This window comes from Mustela nivalis (genome assembly GCF_964662115.1).
Source record: "Mustela nivalis genome assembly, chromosome: 10".
In the NCBI taxonomy this organism is placed as follows: domain Eukaryota; kingdom Metazoa; phylum Chordata; class Mammalia; order Carnivora; family Mustelidae; genus Mustela; species Mustela nivalis.
In genome coordinates, this window is record NC_139029.1 from 51,157,493 (window position 1) to 51,177,569 (window position 20,077).

The following is a 20,077-nucleotide window of genomic DNA, read 5'->3' on the forward strand; positions in this document are numbered from 1 at the left end:
CGCCGTAGCAGGTCCTCGAGAGTGCCCACTTCGGGATCCAGCCCTACCGAGCTGATTCAGATGCAGGCCCCAGGATATTCACTGCTCTCTTCTCACTCTTGCTAGTCACACATGCTTTCTTCTGCCACCCTTACAAACCCATTAGATCTTTTAAAGCCTTAACAGGACTTCCAGAAAACCAAGACTGAACCCTTCTATGCTTTTACCACCAAGAAACTGGCTGCCTGATCCATTCAATTCTAAACTCAGTCTGCTTGTTCTTCTGCAAGCAGATCTTCTGCACGGATCTTTTGCACCCGGCACAAAGTCTGGCCCTGATCCACATTCATGAGGGAACAAAGGCTTAGGCTCCTTGGGTGGAGAGATCCAGGCTTGTGTCCATGCGGGATACACCTCGGAGGTGCTCTTTTGTTCTGCAGGAGCCTTGGAGTAGAGGCCTAAAGAACTCCCTTGGATGGCATTCCAGGCTGCAAGGGGTCACAGGGTGCACGCTCCTGACCAAGACACCCTGGTGATCCCTGAGCAGACAGCCAAGTTTCCTGTGGACTGTGCTCTGCTCTGCGCTGTCTGGGATCTCCCTGAATCTGTCAGCGCCTACTTCCTCAACTCGTTCCCGCCACTTCCTCCTTCCTACCCTCCTGCGCAGGCATGTGACCCCTGCAACTACTAACGGTTTCAAGGACCGTGTCAGAGGAATGCCCTTTCCTGGGAAGCTGGCAATGCTGAGTCACCGGACGGCTGGCATCCCCCACTCCTTGGAAGATGGTGTCGGATGAACTCAGGCATTTCTGTGTGGGATGCCTTCAGTGAAACAGCGTAACAGGTGTTTCTCAAAGGCACAGATCAATCAATTCCAAATGTGGGAAGTTGTTTCTAACCTTGACTGGGGCAGGAGGACTGAGAGACATTAACATAACATTAGATTCAGTTACCAAAACACAGGGCTGTCACGATCATCCTTGACGGTGTAGTACTCTTTGTCAGTTTCGATTGCTTTGGTCAAACCAAAGTCTCCAATTTTCACTTGGTGCTCACTCTCAACAAGGACATTTCTTGCTGCCAAGTCCCGGTGAACATACTGCCGAGAACCCAAATAGTCCATCCCCTGAGGGAGAGAGGTGAAGGGAGAGTGCATTTGCTAAAGGTCGGTTCAGGTTCTGTTTTGTATCCATCACTGCTTCCCGAAAAAGGACCAACATCATTTCATTTACCTGTCACTTCTTTGTTGTTTTTAATGTAAGAATAGTAAGAACAACCCAATTCAAAGAAATACAATTAAGTCAGCCATATTAACAAATCAGTTTTCTAAGTACCAGCTAATTTTCATCCAAATCATGCAGCACAAAACGAACCCAGGTACAATTACTGGAAAGCTTCCCACTTGCAGACTAATTGCAACCCAAGTACCCAGGACAGAGTGCCCGATTTTTTAATCTTTATTTTTAATTTTGTTTTTTTACCTTACAAATCTGAACAGCGTATTTTAATTGCTGTTTGAGGTTAATTTTGTTCTTGTTCTTTGGAAGATATTCCTTAAGGCTTCCTGAAGGCAGAAATTCCATGATGAGTTTAATACCATTTCCTCCTGTTTAGAAAAAAAACACCCATCAGCACAAGGTCTCCAGATGAAGGAACTGTGGGAGCAGAGGGTTGCAGGAGCTGGAGAGGCAGGCCCTACACTATTTCGGTGTCACTCCTGAATCACTACTGAAACCCTAAAGCTCCAGAACCTCGGGATCCTCAGCAACGAAGGGAGACACACAGCTCCTATACACACAAGGGCCCAGTTGTCAGCATCCACTGAGCTCACAGTGCTCTGCAAACCACTGTAGACGACTGATTTTTAAAAAAATTATGAGCCCCATCATTTCATTACCCATTTTAGGCACAATATGTATTATATTGGCTTGTAAAAAAAGAAATGCTATTTAGTCAATACTGCTTTCCACCTAGACAATGAAAGATCCCACTAGGGCTGTATCAGAATAGGAAAAGTAGACAGCGGTGTCCGCTTCATAGGGCCTGAGTGTGAATACCAGGACGAGTGAAGTCCAACCTCCAGTACCCAAGGGAGAATGCTGGGGGCATCCCTGGCAGCAGGGGCAGCTGGGGGGCTTCCCTGGCAGCTCCACATGGAGGGACAGGACCGTGCATACGACAGCACAGCCCCAGATCTCCTGTGAACCACCAGCAAGCATGTTCAGGTGGCCCAGATAAGGCTGAGGGCACTGCCTGCTCACGCTGGCTTTTCAACCCCAGATAGTCCCTTCCTCTTCAAACCAGCCCCACTGTGCCCAACATACCATCTTCTGTACAGATGCCTTTGTACTTCACAATGTTCTCGTGATAGAGGTTCCTTAGGATTTCAATTTCCTTCTTCAGATCAGCTATGTGGTTGCCTCCACTCTCGGGCTTCAGGGACTTCACCGCCACTTGCTCCCCGGTATTGTCCCCCTCAGGGTCATACCTGCAGAGCTCAACCTTCCCAAAGTGGCCCTAGAAGGAAAGATCCACGTGACTGATGAGCCCCATGAGGAGCCAGCAGGAACACGTACATGATGCCTGCTCCTTGTGCTGCTCCCAGAAAGGTCAAGGGTGAGCAGCACAGCCCAACTTTACGGGTGGCAAGCTCCTACCTGGCCCCTTCCTCCCGTGGCCTCACAGGCCATCCTCTCCATGACTGGACTAAGACAAGTCATGGAGGGGACTATTAGGGGGCTGGGGAACAGACACATCAATCCCAGTTTCCATGGAAATGTAACCCAAAAGGAAATGAAAGTGGTTTCTGGCCCCGCAGGAAGCATGTTTATAAGACATGGGCTCAGATGCCGACAAGCGCTAGACAGTGATGTGGGCCCAGTCACTCCAGCCTCTGAGCTGGCTCCGGAGGGGCTCCCCACACACAGCAGCAGCAGCCTCGTGGGGACGGTGTGAGGAACGAGGACACTGTGCCTGTAAAGCGTCAGCACACAGCCTCGGCACACAGGAGGCACCCAGCGTGGGCCGCAGCCCATGTTCACTTAACCGAACTACAGAAAATAGGGACAAAGACGCAAACTGCAGTAGCTTTTCTGGCCCCACTAGCTGTTCAGAAACTCCCATTCAAGGTCCAGGGAAAAGATGACACTCTATCTGGCCTGTGTAGTAATGAATCTGCCATTTAAGCAGCCTGGCCAAATACAGCCACCCAGGGAAGTCCCAGACAGGGATTTTTCTGTTTCTACCCCATCTCGACCTGTTCCCCTAGCTCTCTCCCTTCCCATTCTCTTCATCCCTCAGGGAAGAATCAAGTCTGGAAGGAACAGACCAACATCCTGTGTTCACATCCAGCCCCCCGGACAGGCAGGCATATGTGTGCCTGTTAAATGGAGAATTGCTTGGATTCAACCAGCCTCAAGGAAATGCAAAAACCTCTCATAAACCTTGGCCCCAAACGAGAGACAATGGAGAGCGGCTTTGGACACACAGAAAGGTGACAGGGTCAGTGGGGCACTCCAGTCTAACTTGCCTCTCCCAAGTCACGGATCCTCTTCAAGAACCGCTTTTCAAAATGTGTGGGATCTACTTCGGTTGCTGGCTTTCTTTCAGAAACAATGTCTGGATCTAACAGAGGAGAAAAGAAACCACATTACAAAGGATGACTGGCATTCACAGGCCCCTTGTTATTCACCCGCTCCCATGGGCACTGGCTGTTCTCAGGTACGGAGCACGACTGTCTTACTCTGCTCTTCTAGTTTGTTGATGTCTCTCATGATGGCTCGGAAGAAGGGTCTCTGGTTGGGGTCATAGTTCATGCAGCGTGTCATGAGGTCAGCCAGCTCCTTACAAGATGGTGTCACTGGCCGGCACCGGCTTTCGTAGAATCTCTCTTTCTGTAAAGAAGAAAACCACATGGAAGAAACCAAAGGACCCAGTCACTAACCTTTTAGCCCAGTTACCACCCCTAATTTAGTTCCCAACTGCTATACTTCAATGTAGATTTCATAAATATGTGTGTTACTGCTGCCTCACTGCTGCCTGGGGAAATCTTAGTCCCCCCATAGAAACTCACAAGGAAGATGGGCAGGATACCCCAGCCCAGAACAAGCTGTATTCCTGGGGAGTCATGCAACCTTCCTGGAATACAACTTGGCCATATGTGTAACAACCTTTGGATTCTTCAAATCCTTTGACTCATTAATTCCAACTATCGAATGACTCAGAAATAAGTCAGATACAAACAAAGATTTATGTTCAAAGATAACCCCTGCAGAATGAGACAGAACATTACAAATTTAAAAACAACCCAAATGCCAAATATAAAATTAGTTAAGTAAATTTGAACTTAGACAACTCTTACATTAAATTTATAAAATTTTAAGACATGTTTAACTGCCTAGAAAAGAACTCATGATATTAAGAAATACAGCCTATATATCTGTATCTACAGTAAAGAAACTCAGCAAGTATCTGTGTTATTTTTGATGACTAGCGGGCATTTAAAATGGAGCCAAGTAATATTATAATGTTCTACCAGCACATATTGTGTGCCTGGCACTCTACATGCATCATTAATCTTCACAACAGCCCTGCCCAAGAAGTAGGTGTTATTTACCCCATTTTACAGATGATGAAACTGAGGCTCAGGGCAGTTTAGTGACACTTTTGAGGTCACATACCCAGTAAGCCTGTGGAGGGGCTTCAAACAGACATCCGCCTCCTCCCACAACATGAGGCTTCCTGACGGCTCAGGAGACTTCGGTTGGCTCATACCCTGGACAGCAACTGCTCACCTCAATCAGGGTCTTATCTTTCAGAGGGATCTCGCCATTGTAGCAGATTTCCCAGAGTGTGGTTCCAAAGCTCCATTTGTCAGCAGCCACACTCAGGTTCTTGGAGTCTTCAACACACTCAGGAGCAATCCACGGGATTCGTTCTATGCACTCTGGAAAAAGATGGGAGATGTTTCCAGATCAGTTTCCGGAATTGCCTGGGAAGTAAATCATGGTTATTGCAGCAGGAACCGTGAACTAAGGAAGCAACTATTCTAAGCAGTGTTTCCAAACACGGTCCTCAGCTACACTCTTCCCTGGGGAGCTGGAAAAGGTGCCGTCTTCCAGCCCCTCGCCCTTAGCACCTCAGATCCATCAGTCTTTGTCAGGGCTGGCAGGTGTGTCTGTTTATCACACGCCCCTGGGAGGGTCATGCAGGGCCAGTCTTCTGAAGCCCTGGCCTCAGACAGAGCAAAGCACCCAGGGTAGATGGCAACACCCTGGGGAAGGAGAACCAACGCTTGAGAAAGGAAAGACAGGAAGAGAGGCACACACACCCAGGCCAGGCCTCGGCTAACCTCACGCACTCTGCACAATCCACCTGCTGTGCTGTGCTTGCTTTCTGTGGGAAAGGCAAAGGAAAAAGACGGACGTAAGGTTCTCCTACATCGCTTGCCCCTGGCTACTTTGCAGCCCTGTTCAGGCTTCTGGCCAAGACTAGCGATGGGAACAGACAACCCTACTGCATCCAGAGAAATGTCCCTTAATAAATGCTACAGCCCCCTGGCTCCTGCTGCAAAGAGAGTCAGGCAGGCCATTCCTGAGTGGGACATTCCTAGTCAAGCCCACCTCACTGACTTACAGGGCCCGCAGGAAACCCCAGTGCCTCCCTGAGTCACGCTCCAGCCCCAGCTAGATGACATCCCTTTCTCTCTGAATGCACACAGCATTCAAATGGCATCTCTTGTGGGGTACCCAGGCTTCTCCATTTGCTCTGGAGTCTCCTGTGTCTGTGTCTCAGATGCTTGCTGAGGACAGGAGCCTTGAAAGATTTAGGACTGAATCTGCACAGACTGTGGGAAGTTGGGTGGGTGATAAGCATGACACAGGCATGAAAGGAGGCTTTCCATTTCCCTGCTAAGGAATGGATATTTTAGGTCTTATTTGTAACGCTTGCTTTCATCCTGGTTCCGTTCCAAATGCGGCCCGTTCTTTGAATTACTGAGCAAAACTCTAAGCTCCAGGCAGTGTGCTCAGTGCTGGAAACTGTTGGCCAGCAGAGGTCAGAGCCCCAGGCCCAGGGGCTCGCTGACATCCCGGATATGACCTCCTAGCACAACTGTGCAGCGCTGTTTTCAGGGTCTCAGCTCCCAGGCCTGCGCCTTCCTGTGGAGCACCATAGCTCACGATAACCTCAAAGCACATAGGACCCCAGCAATCACCCAGGTGCCTCCCCAAACGGCTTGCCAACTCCAGTTGAGCACCAAGAAGACCCAGCTCCTCCTGACATCCTCTAACCACCCCCAGGCCCAGCAGCCTCCTTCTGTGCTACCCCAGCACCTGGAGCAAAGATGTGCCTTGGCTGAGCTGTGTTTCTCCCTCCGCTCGGTTAGCTCCCCGAGGGCAGAGACCGGCCTTCCCTCGGCTCCACATCTTCCCCGGCCCCCAGGGCACAGCAGCAGTACCAAGCCTGTCCAACCGAAGTGTCCTTCTCAAAAGGAAACACACCTGAGCACTAGCCGCATTCTCTCTGCTGGTCTGACCCTAATTAGAGCAAGGGTATGACGAATGGCAAGGCGGAAGGCAGGGACGGGAAATAGGGTGGGCGGGAAGGGAGACACACCTTGCCTGGACAGCACGGTGATGGGGATGCCAGGGTCACTGAGCTTGATGAATGGGCCACACTCGCTGTCAATGCCCTCACGGGCCAGGAGAAGGTTTTTCGTGCACACGTTTCCATGGACCAGGTCTTTATCCTCCTACAGAGGGAAAAGGGTAAAATCAGTCTGGCTGCCCATGGGGCAGCCTCTCCTCCTTCCCTCACTCCCTGCTTCCAAGCCTGGCCCCTCGCTTCATCTCTCCATATTCCCCAGGGACAGCCAGGCCCAGGCAGCATCACTCGCCCCCAATTATCTGTGTCATTTGGGCACATTATATCATGGCCTTCTGCCCCAGTTCTCTCACCAGCAAACCAGGGATAATGGTGGAGCAGGCCTCCTAGGGCTTGTGAGAATGAACCTGTATAACACCTGAATGGCTGAGCCGTGGGAAGCGCTACTGACGCAAGTAGTTTCACTCACTCATTCGACAAGTATTGTGCTATTTCCACTTATTTACGTTGCATTCCCGAGGTCAGTTCCCTGATGTGATAAAACTTCCCTCGAAACAGGATTCATACACAAGCAGACAAACAGCCCCAAATGACCATTTTCAGCAAGCCCCAGGCATACCTGTGTTCAACCACAGAGCCCAGGCCCTTGGAGCCCGCCTTCCTAGACTGCCTTCCTGCCTCCCCCTACAGGGTATTCTGGTTCCTGGTGGAGCCCACCATGGACCTCAGAACGTACTTACCAAGTAACTCAGGGCGCTGGCTAGCTGTTTGGCAACTTTGAACTTCCATGGTGTGGTGAGGACATCGCTTTTCCGGTGCATGAAGAGATCCAGGGGCCCCCCTTCCACAAACTCCTCCACCATGATATCTACAAGCACAAGAGTAGCCACATCTGGAACCTTCTGTACATTTGGGACAGTATTTCCCTCATCCTCTGAGGAGAGCTCACTTTAGTGGCTGGTAATCAGCTTGGGAGGATGGCAACGCCTTGTGAGGTGCAAAGCCCAGAGTGTTTCCCCTAGCCGAGTGCCTTCCGCTCTCTCTGCTCACCCCACTCTCCTGGGTCCAGAACAGCGTGTAGCCAGAGCTGGGGACAAGTAACGTCCAAGCAATAAGTGAAAAACAAACAGGACTTCATTCTATGCCCACTATTGAGCATGAGACCTGCTCAGTACCTCAAGTTCCTCGACTGCAAGAAGAAGCAAGAAGCCCAAGCTACGTGAAGGCAGCATCGTCCCTGAATCGTCATCACCACACCCACTCGCCCCAGCCAGGCCAGGCTCCCCTCCTAAAGTGAATACACTTACTCTCTACATCTCGAACACAGACACCATAGAGGTACACGATGTGTTTGTGGGAGACCTGCCTCATCATGCTGGCTGCTTCGAAGAAGGCCTGTGGGAGAAGACCAAAAGAGAATGTTAGAAGTCAGACTCCACAGCTCTGGTGCCAAAGGAGCGCTGCTGAAAAGAAAGTCAGGGGGACCCAGGAGCATTCACCACTGTCGTCATCCCAGGTCCTGAAACTGTTCCCCTGGCCTTGACTGCCCACGGGCATTGCCAAGACTTTATCAAGGGCCCAGTCTGGCTGGGATATGGAATCTCTTTAGAAAACCTAACAGGATACAGAGCCAGGCTGGTGGCAGAAGCTGGGTGACAATTTTCCCACTGGATACTCATATCGACCACCTTCTCTTCCTTTAAACTTTGGGAAATAACAACATTTGGAACTGCAGCAGAGTAAGTGAAAAACCAGATCTCTGTTGAGACTTGGCTTCATCACTCTCTAATAGTGTGCGGGATCTTGGGTAAGTCCTTTTACACCCTTTGGCTTTAGTTTTCTAGACTGCATAGTGATAGCCCTGGACTACATTAGGGACTTCGAGAAGATTCAGCTAGAGTCCTGGGGCTCCAGAGAATGACCACAAGGACCTTTACGGGGTGAGAGTGAGAGGGGCATAGGCTGCTCATGCACTTCACCTTTAATCCTCCCTCACTTACTTTACATGCCTGCTTCATCTAAGACTGTATTTGATGAAAGGAATTCAGACTAAATATCAAGTTTGACAACCACGAGACCAAAACAAAGGCAAAGGTTCTTCCTTGCTCACTGTGCTCCACTGGCTCCAGAACTGGGGGTAGAGAGGGGACAGGGTTCTGAGGAAGACACTTGCCAGAGAAATGTCCCTGTGGCTGGGGTCTAAGACTTTGAGGATCACTTTTATTCTCTTCTCTTCCGAAGTTCCTTCGTCATCCTTGTAATCCACCAGGGTGCCGGAGTAGATGTGTGTCCGTGTGCCTCTCCCGAGATGCTCACCCTGGAGGAGGAAGCAGGAGGTTGGGGTGACTTCGCTCTAGGGCTCAGTGACAACCGAGTCTGGCACTGAGGCCTTCATGGGAACCCGCCACACCAGAAGGAGCAGAAACGGTGGGGCAAGGACGACAGAGCCTGCATAGCCACAGCCTCTCGGGGCCTTGTCTGGTCAGGCCTCCAAAAGACACACAAAGCTACCTAGCTGAATGGAAATGGGACGCTTCTTGGGCCCCAGGAAACAGTTAATTCCCAGTTCCTTGCCTTTCAACTTCTGAAACAAGCTATGGCTAAACCGTAATCCTGACCAATTGCAGAACTTCCAGCAGCCCAGGGGCTCTGAAGCGATGCAGAGAGGACCCCACGGGGCTCTACTACAGGCTGGGGCACAAAGAGAGGGGCCTGTTAGTGGTGGTTCGACTGCTCGCTGGCCATCTAACTCAAAGATGTGCTTTCTGTAAAGAGGGGTAACCATGGCACTCACTTCCCAGGACTGTTCTAGAACCAAGTGAAGAGGTAGGAGTAAAGGCTCCTCAGTGCAGAGCCCGGCACATCGTGGGTAGAAACCATCTGCTGGGCTGATGTGTTCTGTCTGTTTGCCCTCCAGACCAGGGACTCGTTCATCTTCCATCCATCCATCTAGCACGTGTGTATACACGTGCCTGCATGCTGAGCTTTCAAATCTGTGGCGTGTTTGTATGTGGGTCTGCCAGAGCGACCCCACGGTGGGGAAGCGGTGTGAAGACTGAGGCAGACACCAGAAGGGCAGGCTCTCAGTGTCCTCACATACGAAAGCAGATAACACCACCAAATAAGTGGTATGAGTCCTAAATGAAATCATCTCACATAATCATCTGTCTCTAAGAACCCTTCCAGTTCAAGCTTTAATAATACTGATTTAAACATTCTTAATATTGGGAAATCCAAATACAATTCATTAAACTCAGGCATTCTCAAGCCACTAAGGTTAATCTCATGAAATCTGTAAATTGAGGTGCTATCATCCTATTAGCCTAGGACCTTCTCCGTAAATGCAAAAAATGGATTCTCTTGGAATCAGCCCTGCCACAGACAGGAACATATATAATTGCTAATCGGGTATATTAATTTGCACAAATGCCACCATTTGTCATCTGTCATAGCCGAGTGGCGATGCATCTGCCCTGTCTCCCACATCTTGGCAAAGTCCTGCGACTATTCATTAAAGCCGCAGCTGTCACGAAGCGATTCATCAAGGTTATGGGAAGTTGTGTTCCCAGAACATCCCGTAAAAGCCGTATGCTTTCAGAATAATTACCCTTCCCCAGAAGGGCTGCTTATTCCAGTGGCCAAGTCATGGCAGCAGGCTTCCACAGCAACCCACAGAGGCCCGGGCACATTCTCCATCAGCCTCCTTCTGAGCCACTCCCTCGGCCTTCACCAGGCACCTGCCGTGCTTCCCCCAGGACTCTGCTTTGATGCCTTTTCCCCAAGAAGCCATCTGTGTCCTCCCAAGGCAAGGCAGCGTGGTCCTCTCTGATAGTCCCACATCCTGTTCTATTTCCCTACTTAGGACTTAGGTCTCAGTAATGGGATTATCTACTCAAGAGGCAAGAGCCGGCTCCCCCTCCAGGCCGTGGGCCCTCCAAGGGTGGCAACCACAGCTGGCATGTGCAAGGGCTAAGTCACTGTGGGCTTGGCAAGCGCTGGGGGCACAGCAGATGGTTGGGACCTGCCCAGGGGCTTTAGGGCAAGGAAAGAAGGAAGGGCCCAAGGCCAGTGCCAAGTTTAGACAGAAAAAAGCCCAGGGTACTGCTGCCCTGGTGATTTTAATCTCTGGCCACAGCTCTGACCCTATGAGGGGGACAGAAAACAATAAAAACTGGCCTTCAGTGAAAATTGTATCCAAAGAGAAGTGGGAGGGGCGGTTGGAGCAGTGGGTTTCTACTTCCTGAAAACCCTACTCAACAATTTTAGGGATTAACTTAAAAAAGTAAGTTTTTTACTTTTTTAAGTTACTCCCTAACAGATGTGAGCCCACAACTGGCTCTCCAACACCTGCCAAGTTGTGATCTCTCCCAGGCAGTCAACGGTTCCTTCCTTCCACAGCTGCTGGCATGTTGTCTCCTTAGCCTCCCTGGTGTGTGGCTCCGTGTACAGGGACTGGGGTGGGGACATGGAACAGAAAGTGGGCTTTGCCCTGGGCCTCACACCCCTAGCCAAGGCCCAAGAGCAGCTACCAGGGAAGCTGGGCCTGCCTACAGCTACAGACTCTGGGCAAAAGGCCTCCCAAGCTGGAGCACAGGTCCAAGGGATCTATTTCTCAAGACAGCTCTCCTGCAGGCTGCCACTGCACCTCACCAGCTCCCTTACTGCGCTCTGTATGCCCCAGCTTTGCTCCCTCTGGAAGCATCATCAGAAAGCCCAGACATTGAACTTGAGTAGTGCTCTGTCACACAGCATATGGTAGGTTAGCGCAGGTCATCGGCACAGACTCCCTCCCGGACACCCGATTCGTGCCGTCCTGTCAGCATCCCCACCCAGTTCTCCAACTCCTATGCACAACAGAAGGTCCCATAACCCTAGAAAACCCCATGAAGCCTGATGCATCCACTTCCCTTCAAAGAGAAAGTATCCCTAGGGAACACCGGCAAGGCTGGAGGAGTGGCAGGGCGGTGGCTGAACAGCTCTAACTATGAAAGGAAAGCCCTTATTTATTCTCTGATAGGATTTCCCGAAACCCCGACTTCACTCCCCTAAATCCTCAGACTAGTCGCTGTGAAGAGGCAGGCCCGAGGTGGACCCAGGAACCTTAGCAAAGACTCACTTGCACGATGTCTTTCTTGAGGATCCGGTCAAAACTCAGCTGGCTCATGGGGTAGACAGGCTGCCACTCCTGGGCTTTCTTTGTAGCCACCAGCAGATTGGAGATCTCTGTGGAAGAGAATGAAGAAGTCTGAGCAGGGTAGCAAGGGTTCAAGATCCGTTAGGCAATGCCTGCCAAACCATGGCGCTCATCAAACACATATCTGTGCATGTGTTAATTCAGTCATTCAGTAAATGTTTATTAAGTACTTGATTTAGGCCCCCAAGAGCTTGCAGGCTAATAACAGAGCCTATACTAATCAAATAACACACCCATCAAAAGGAAAGCTCCAATCAGTGCAGCTCCTCTCCAAGCCAGACCCAAGAGCTCGAGGACTGACACAGCAGGATCTGCTCGGATAGAAGACCTTAGGGAAGGTCTGCCTACAGAAGTGACATTTTATTTTTTTAACAAATTATTCTTTTTTTTTTTTAACATTTTATTTATTTGACAGAGATCACAAGTAGGCAGAGTGTCAGGCAGAGAGAGAGAGGAGGAAGCAAGCTCCCTGCTGAGCAGGGAGCCCCATGTAGGGCTTGACCCCAGGACCCTGAGACCATGACCTGAGCTGAAGGCAGAGGCGTTAATCTACTGAGCCACCCAGGCATCCCGGGAAGTGACACTTAAAAATCGGAGACAAGATACTCCCCACCGATAGGGACTGTGTCTATCTTATTTCCTGCTCTACCTCCATGGTACCAGCTTGGTACGTGGTAGGTACTCAGGAAGTTTCTGTTCACCGTGTAAAGAATAATCAGGATATGACCTGAAGGACAAGAGCTGGGCAGGGAGGAAGCAGCAGTCTGCTGGGTCTAGGAAGTAATGGCAACCAAGGCAGGAGGATAAACAACATTGATCTTATGCAAAAGAACAGGACAGATAATCCAGAGAGAAGGTAGTACCTGAACCTCTCTCTGGGCTCCCAGCAGTGCCTGACTCCAGGGAGGCGCTAACTCAATGTATAGGTTATGAGCAGACCAGCGCCCCAACTCTACAGATTCAAATGGCAAACCGAACACTTTACAAAATCTGCCAGGCCACTAGGAGCACAGGGGGCTCGTGGAATTTACAATCCACAGAAGGTGCCTTCCCACCACGGAGCTACTTCAAGCTACATCACTGTGGGGGTTGAGAGAGCCCCCTTCCAGACTCAGACTGCAGTGAGAGGATTCTGGAACCCCAGAAGAACCTGAGCTGCTGAGGTCCAGGTGCCTGCAGTCAGCCGAGTAACTCGGACACGGTCTCTCAAATCCTCAATTCCCTGCAGGCTCGGGCTTATTCTCCTTGTTTTTTTGTCAGCTCACATTTTCTGATTGCTTCCTCTTGGCCAGCCACTGCCCTAAGAGCTTTCCTCACAGTAATTCCTTTGTCCTTATGACAATTCTATGAGGTACACAGTACTTTTACCCTTCTTTTTTTTAATTTAAAAAAAATTTTTTTTTAAATATTTTATTTATTTATTTGACAGACAGAGATCACAAGTAGGCAGAGAGGCAGGCAGAGAGAGAGGGGTAGGCAGGCTCCCTGCTGAGCAGAGAGCCAGATGCAGGGCTTGATCCTAGGACCCTGAGATCATGACCTGAGCTGAAGGCAGAGGCTTAACCCACTGAGCCACCCAGGTGCCCCTTTACCCTTCTTTTTATTCTGTAGGTCAGAAAACAGAGATTCAGTGAGATTAAACAGCCTTCTGGAGATCAGGCAGTTAATAAGCCCGGAACGCTCACACTTCAGTCACAGATGGCTCCAGGCTTGTACTTCCTCTGGCCCTACTGCGGGGTACAAATCTGGGAGCCACACACTGGGTTCAGGCACCAGCTCCCCTTATTACTGTATCCTGGGTACCCTTTCTCTAGTGTGATCTCCTCCATTCTGTTATCCTGACTCCACTCTGGAACCTGGATAAAATCAGATTCAAACAGGCAACTCAGGACTGCCCTGATGGAGAAAAGACCAAGAAAGGGCCACCTAAATGGTGTCCCCAACAAAGGGTTGGAGCAGTGGAGGTGTTTTGAAAATCAGAGAGGAAGATGAAAACGGGCGTCATTTATGGGCCGATGATTTGTACGGTAGCTTCAGGAAGCATAGCACTAAAGTCAACTGTGTGAGTTGGGGGAGATGTTAAACCTATTTTCTCACTAGAAAAATGGGAGACATAGCCATGCCCCTCAGCAGGCTGCTGTGAGGGATAAATAAGACAAAGCACACAGAGGGCTTACTTCAGTGCCTGGTGTACAGGGAGTGCTCCAAAACTGGCAGCCATTGTGGTTAAGAACAGTATTACATCTCGGCCAGCACCACCATCCTGTACCAGCTTTGGCAAGTTAGAAGTTTACAGTGTCAGAGCCAAAGGTGCAGAAATCACGCCCCTGGCCCCACTCCAGGATGAAGGAGTGTGAAGGTCAGTGATGACTGGGCCAGTGAATTCTGCTGGCTGGCTATCCCCTTCTTCACTTGATCTTAGCCAAAAGGCTGAGAAGTGACTGGCTAGCCCCTTCTTGTCACGGTCACCCTCAGACGTGGAGAGGGGCAGTGGGACTGGACAACACACAGAGATGGATGTGGGCTTGCTTTACTGTCACATCCACTTGAGTGGCCACCTGCTTTTCCTTTATTCCATGAGAAGTTTCTCAGTTGCACTTTCAAGTGAGAAACCCGGGTTGGAGTTGGACCATCAGAACCTTGCAGTTAAGAGGGCAGAAGCACTGAGGAACCAAAAATGACCTTCTCCTTAATTTTCATGTTTTTACCACTTCTCTAATTTGTGGGTGGCAGAGGCAAGACAGAGGGTTTCTGAAAGCCCACAGAAGCAGGCCTCATACACAGGCCTCATTCCTCCTCTCCCCACCGCCAGGCCCTTCCCTTCGCCAAGTCAAGAGAACTGGCTCTCACCCCAGAGCCTTGGCTGATAGCCGCCCCTGCACCTTTGCAGAGCATGATGGGATGTATGGGAAAGATCACCAGAGCTGGAGTCGGAAGACTTGAGTTCACTTCCCCAGTCATCCTCTAACTACCTAGACAAATATAATGGGGATTATAACACACTCTGGCTTGTTCTGAAGATTAAATGACTCTGAACATGAAAGACCCTCAAACAGGGCCTGGAGCATAGGAGCCCTCGTTATCATCACCGCTACTTGTTGCTACTATTATCACTGAACATCTCTGAGACTCCACTTCCGCATTTCTATAATAGCTACAAAGAGCCACTGTCAGATTGAATAAATGCAGATATGCATGAAAAGCTCCTGAGATTAGCAGGTACCCACAATATGGTGGTTACTACTGTAATCCTTCACATAACAGGCATCAGTGAACATGGACTCCATCTTAAGAGTCCATACTGATCCTGTCTTAAGAGTTCATACTCAAGTGGGAGAGACAGACACTAAGCACATTCGGTGTGAAGTTCCAGGAGCCTCATGAGAAGCCATGAGAGGTATTCAGTCTGTTCCTGTGCTTCTCCAGTACTGTTACCAGATCCCAGATCCCGACTAGTAGGGTGGCATCATCGACACCAGTGACCTCCCCAGCTAATTCCAGCGAAGTAATCATGCCCCTGTCTCCCACCTGCCACCAGCCCTTGCTACCTGTGGCTGCAGCTCTCCATCTCCTCAACCTTACCCAAAGATCATGCATCCCAAGGAATATCTGTTAGGAGAGATCATGTGAGTAAATAGGGTCCTTGGGCTTTAAGGTTCTACCTCACCCTGAGGTCTCAGGACCAAGGGGCAGACGTGTTTTTACCCTTACAGAACATCTTCAAGCATGGAAACAAAGGCTGCAGTTACCCCCGGAGCTGGCAGGAAACCCTATCTGATCAACAAGAACATAAGTCCTTCCTCTTTCACCAAATGCAGTGGCAGCCCCTTGCTGGGAGGCCAAAAAGTGATTCAAACATCAAGAACCCAGGCCCCTTTTGGGTCCTGGTGTTGCTTCCTCTGCCCACCGCTGACATCAAGGTTCACAAATTCCCTTAAGAGAACCAGAGGCATCTCTGCCAAAGAGACTCCTGAGAGCATCTCCCACCACACTTCCTAGGACATCAGAATGACAGTGCTGCCCACCCTTTCTCTGAGGCCTGGCCTTCTCTCAGGGAAGGATCTGACCCATGCAGGCAGCACCCTGCAGTAAGGAACGTCAAAAAAACACTTGCAGTAGATTGGTACTCAAACCCCTTTGACCCTGACCCTCAGTGAGACTCACTCCACTTCTCCAGGACTCAGTTTTCTCATCTGTAAGATGCAGCATTTGACCAGGTATTCTCTAACTGTCCTTCCAATTCTCACATTCTAGGAGGTGATGACTCTGCCTCCAGGACAACGTTGACACTATCCACAGGGCTTCAAAAACAAGAACCAGGATCCTCACCCCTCCTGTCCATTTCACAACCTGACCCTCCCATGGCTTGGCACTGTAACTCCCCGGCATGACACCCAAAACCTCCTTCTGACCCAAATCTTCCTCCCCCAACCTCACCTGCCCCTTCTGTCTAACTTCACCAGACACATTAGCCCTTCAGCCCCTGCTTCTCTGCAGCCCCTGCTGTGGCCTGCCACGTTGCCCCTGCACACGCTCAGCAGGAAATGTCAACTAACAGGCAAGCCCCATGCTCATTGTCCAAGAACCACCTCCTCCAGGCAGTGTTCCATGCCACAGCTTGGATGTTTGACCATCCCTATCCAAGGTGACTCAGTGGCCTCGGTTCCCTGAGGCATTTTCTGCATGTGACTGGAAACCCTCGGAGAGCAGGGACTGGGTGCCAGGCATTTCTGATGCTTTGCATTCACCATAGTTCTTGGCCCACAGAAGATGTGCCAGGAATGTTTCCCACATAATAAACCACTCACAAGGGAACTCTCAAGACATTTTATCTTAAAGAGGAAAGTGGTAAGCTTCTGCTTACTAATCCAAATGTGACTCTTCCTGAAGCCTGAGCTGCTAAAAAGAGGTGTGTAAATTTTATTCTACAGATAACACAGACACTTGAGGGCCGGGATTGGAAGTGGGGATGGACTTGCAACAAGATGAAGTGAAAAATACCTAGAAACTGTGGGGGAGGGGCCACTTTCTTCCAACCAACCAGCCTCTCTGGGTTACCAGTGTCTTGGAGCATTGCCACAGGGCAGGGGGAACCCTGGGGGGACAGGACCCCTCTCTGGCCCAGGGATACTGACCTCGGGGCTTGGGCTGGCAGCAGCGCTTCAGCACGAAGCTGATGTTGTCCGTGCGCAGGATCTGCTTCTTGAGGTGGCCCATCAGGTCCCCCAGGCTGGGGAAGCTGCGGTCCGAGCCGTGCAGGCTATAGCGGCCCTTCTGCACTTCGATCTGAAAGTTCTTGAACTGCTTCTGGCCACCCAGCACCTGCCCATCAGGAAAACGACCAGAAACCGAGTGTTTTAAACGGGTCAAGCAAATGTACCATGGGCATGTCATCTGTTAACAATAGGAGAAGCTGGATAAAAGACAGCTAGAACTCTGTATGATCTCTGAACCCTTTCTATAAAACTATAATTATTCAAAAGTAAAATGTATTCTAAACAAGTAATCAAATAAAGAAACAAATCGACCCAGAAGAAGACACTGACCGAAGGGAGTTAACATTAGGGAGAAAGCATAACCGAGCAGGGACTTCTAACAGCATCACCTCATCTTAAATCTGTAAGAGGAAGTCCACTGAAAAACCAACGTCATGGGACTGCTATGATTACACAACAGAGTAAGAAACTTAGTAAGCACTTTGTAAAGACTGGCAAATATTATTATGTATGAAATAATAATTACTATAACAATATTTATCTAGGCAGTCTCTCAAACTGAGCCCTGCCAGTCATCTATTTGAGGAGAACCACCCTGGGAGGTGGCAGTCGGTGGTCCGGTCTATTTTCAGGACTCTGTGGCACCACAGACTGAAGTATAAGCAGAGGTTTTCCTTCACAGGTGCTTTTTGTACAGAGAAAAATATTTCAGTAATGAAGGATTAGGGTCAGAAAAATCGACTTATGGTACAGAACAGGACAAGATATTTAAGATCCTAATGCCTTGGTTTATGCATGTTTATTCATCTGTACAATGCGCATAATACCACCTATTTCACAGGGTCAGCATAAGGTTTAAATATGGGAAGGCAGATAAAAGTGCTCAGCACAGCGTCTGGTGAGCTACCTTGAACAGCAAAAGTAACCACAGCTATGATCCTGTTTCCCCAGATGATCTGACCCCAAGCAGACCATGCCTCTGAGTCACCGACATTCCTGGTACAGCGTAAGCTACTCCCCGTCCGAAGGCGGCTGGGCTGTCTCGTGCGCCCATCCATGTCCAAAACATTAAACTTCCTCAAAGACTGATGAAAGCACAAGACAGGCATGCTGCCCAGAAGCAAACCTGACAAGTTCTGACCCGCTGTGTCCACACCCACCAGGAGACCTTGCTGTGCAGGAACACTCCCAGGCAGGCAGTGGCACCTAGACACTTTGCCCAGGACACTTGGCAGCACTGGGTTCCTTCAGCCATTTCCTCTTCCCACTCCTGACAGAGTCTAGCCCCCAGGGGCTCCTGTACATTTCCTTCCACCGTCTGAAGTCTATGGCCCGCTCGTGTGCTGACTTCCACCTTGCAGCTCCCTGCTCCCTGTTCCCCTGCTGCCCCAGTTCTCCCAGCTCACACTGACCAGTCAACACTAGTGTATTTATCTGGACTAATTCTGTAAAACTCATGGTCTTTTAAAATATTCCATTTCCTGTATTTAAAAAAACTGCATGAATGACAAAGGCTGTACTACAGTCTAGTGAGGTAAGGTCAATAATTTTGGCTTTTATCTTTGTTTTTGGGATATCATTCACACCATTCCTGGATTCTAGCTACACTAGAGTCACTAAACAGAGTCATTTCCACTTGTCAAACACAGTACAGCAAGTCGTCTGTTAAAATGTCTGACTCAGTAGACACTGGCTCTCGGTCTCTGATTTTGTCATTAAGTATAAAATCATCCACTTGCAATAAGTGCATTAAACTTAACAAGAGTTTGGTGTGAACTGGTTTTCTGGCCACGCTCTACCTTCCAGAGCCACCATGGATCCCTGCCATGAGTCCCTTGAGAGAAGAAAGGGCCATGAGGTCTGGCTGCTTGGAAGTCTCTTTTTGAAGACTGGGGTTGTTCTGGTCAGAACTGCCAAGGATTTTCTCAGAAACTCAGGCTTTTCTAACCCCTCACCCCAGTGTGGTCCTCTCCAGAGAAGCTCCTGGGCCTGCTGCACCAAATACCCTGTGGCGATATGACTTGGCAAGACTGACCAAGACTTTTCCTGACTGACCTCAGATTTCTCAAAGCAGGTGACCGTCATGAGGATATTATCAAAGTCGGTACAGCTCCACCTCAGCACATACATCCCCTCCTCGCTTCCTTCTTGCCGCAACTTATTGATGGCATATTCCGTGCTAGAGGGAGAGAAAGGGAAAGGGAGAAAGAGCTCATAGCAGATAACCCCACAGGATTTCCACATCTCTCACCTGACTTGAGGACTACAGACCCATCATGTTACCTGTCCTGGGTCCCGAAGTCCTGTTGAGCAGACACATGTGGCAGGCCGAGATGCCAAGAAGCCTCAAGGCCCATCAAGTCTCTGAAGAACACTGGCCTGCCACCCAAGGCACTGGGCCTGACTTTGTCCCTGACATCCCCGCACATGTGGTCTCCAGCTTACGCAGGAGATGTCCCCACAGAGGTGATGCAGGGCTGCCCATCATACAGCGCCCGCCACAAAATGGGGTCCCTCCCCGCCATCCCTAGGCTGCCCAACTAGAACACAAGCCTCAGGAGAGCATGAATTTGGAGTTATTCTGTTCACTGCTGTATCCACAGTAACCAGAGCACACATGGCTCACAGTAGCTACTCAGTGAATAAGTAATTGAATAATTAACACTGAATAAAAGAACAAAGAGAAAGATATGAATAGGGAATATGCCTGTCTATACTCTTTTGTAACCCCAGGATCAACCAGTGCTGGCACACAGAAAGCAGTGAACAATCACTAAATAAATCTACAAGTGAAGGCACCACATAGCCCGTGAGTGGTGGTCACTGTCAGTGAAAGAGGACTGACATGGTCAACACATGTACGAAAGGCAGAGACCAACCGCTCCGTGACCTGGAACATCATGCCTTTGCACATGGTGACCCCTCACCTGGGAGGCCTTTTCCCGCTTCAAGGCCTGTCAAGTTCTATTGATTGTTCTAGTTTAATCTGATCTGAATGCTGCCTACTCAGAGGAGGCAGCTGATTTTCAGCCTCCCACAGAACACAAAGTGTTCACCGCTTCAGCAAATGCTTGTGGAGGGCCTG

General features: G+C 49.8%; 1 protein-coding gene across 11 annotated transcripts in view; it reads right to left on the reverse strand.

Annotated features, from left to right (window-relative positions):
* The window catches only part of JAK1 (Janus kinase 1), a 124,840-nt gene that overhangs the window by 4,474 nt on the left and 100,289 nt on the right, over positions 1 to 20,077 (reverse strand). For all 11 annotated transcript variants that reach the window (XM_082687810.1, XM_082687813.1, XM_082687817.1 and 8 more), the window contains 13 exons: positions 19,048 to 19,171; positions 16,912 to 17,098; positions 11,699 to 11,805; positions 8,756 to 8,899; positions 7,890 to 7,977; positions 7,323 to 7,450; positions 6,595 to 6,730; positions 4,773 to 4,924; positions 3,722 to 3,872; positions 3,509 to 3,603; positions 2,304 to 2,496; positions 1,461 to 1,585; positions 933 to 1,105 (listed from right to left, as the gene is read on the reverse strand). In XM_082687810.1, the coding sequence (XP_082543936.1) occupies positions 933 to 1,105; positions 1,461 to 1,585; positions 2,304 to 2,496; positions 3,509 to 3,603; positions 3,722 to 3,872; positions 4,773 to 4,924; positions 6,595 to 6,730; positions 7,323 to 7,450; positions 7,890 to 7,977; positions 8,756 to 8,899; positions 11,699 to 11,805; positions 16,912 to 17,098; positions 19,048 to 19,171 (1,803 nt within the window). The remainder of the gene's footprint in view (positions 1 to 932; positions 1,106 to 1,460; positions 1,586 to 2,303; positions 2,497 to 3,508; positions 3,604 to 3,721; positions 3,873 to 4,772; positions 4,925 to 6,594; positions 6,731 to 7,322; positions 7,451 to 7,889; positions 7,978 to 8,755; positions 8,900 to 11,698; positions 11,806 to 16,911; positions 17,099 to 19,047; positions 19,172 to 20,077) is intronic.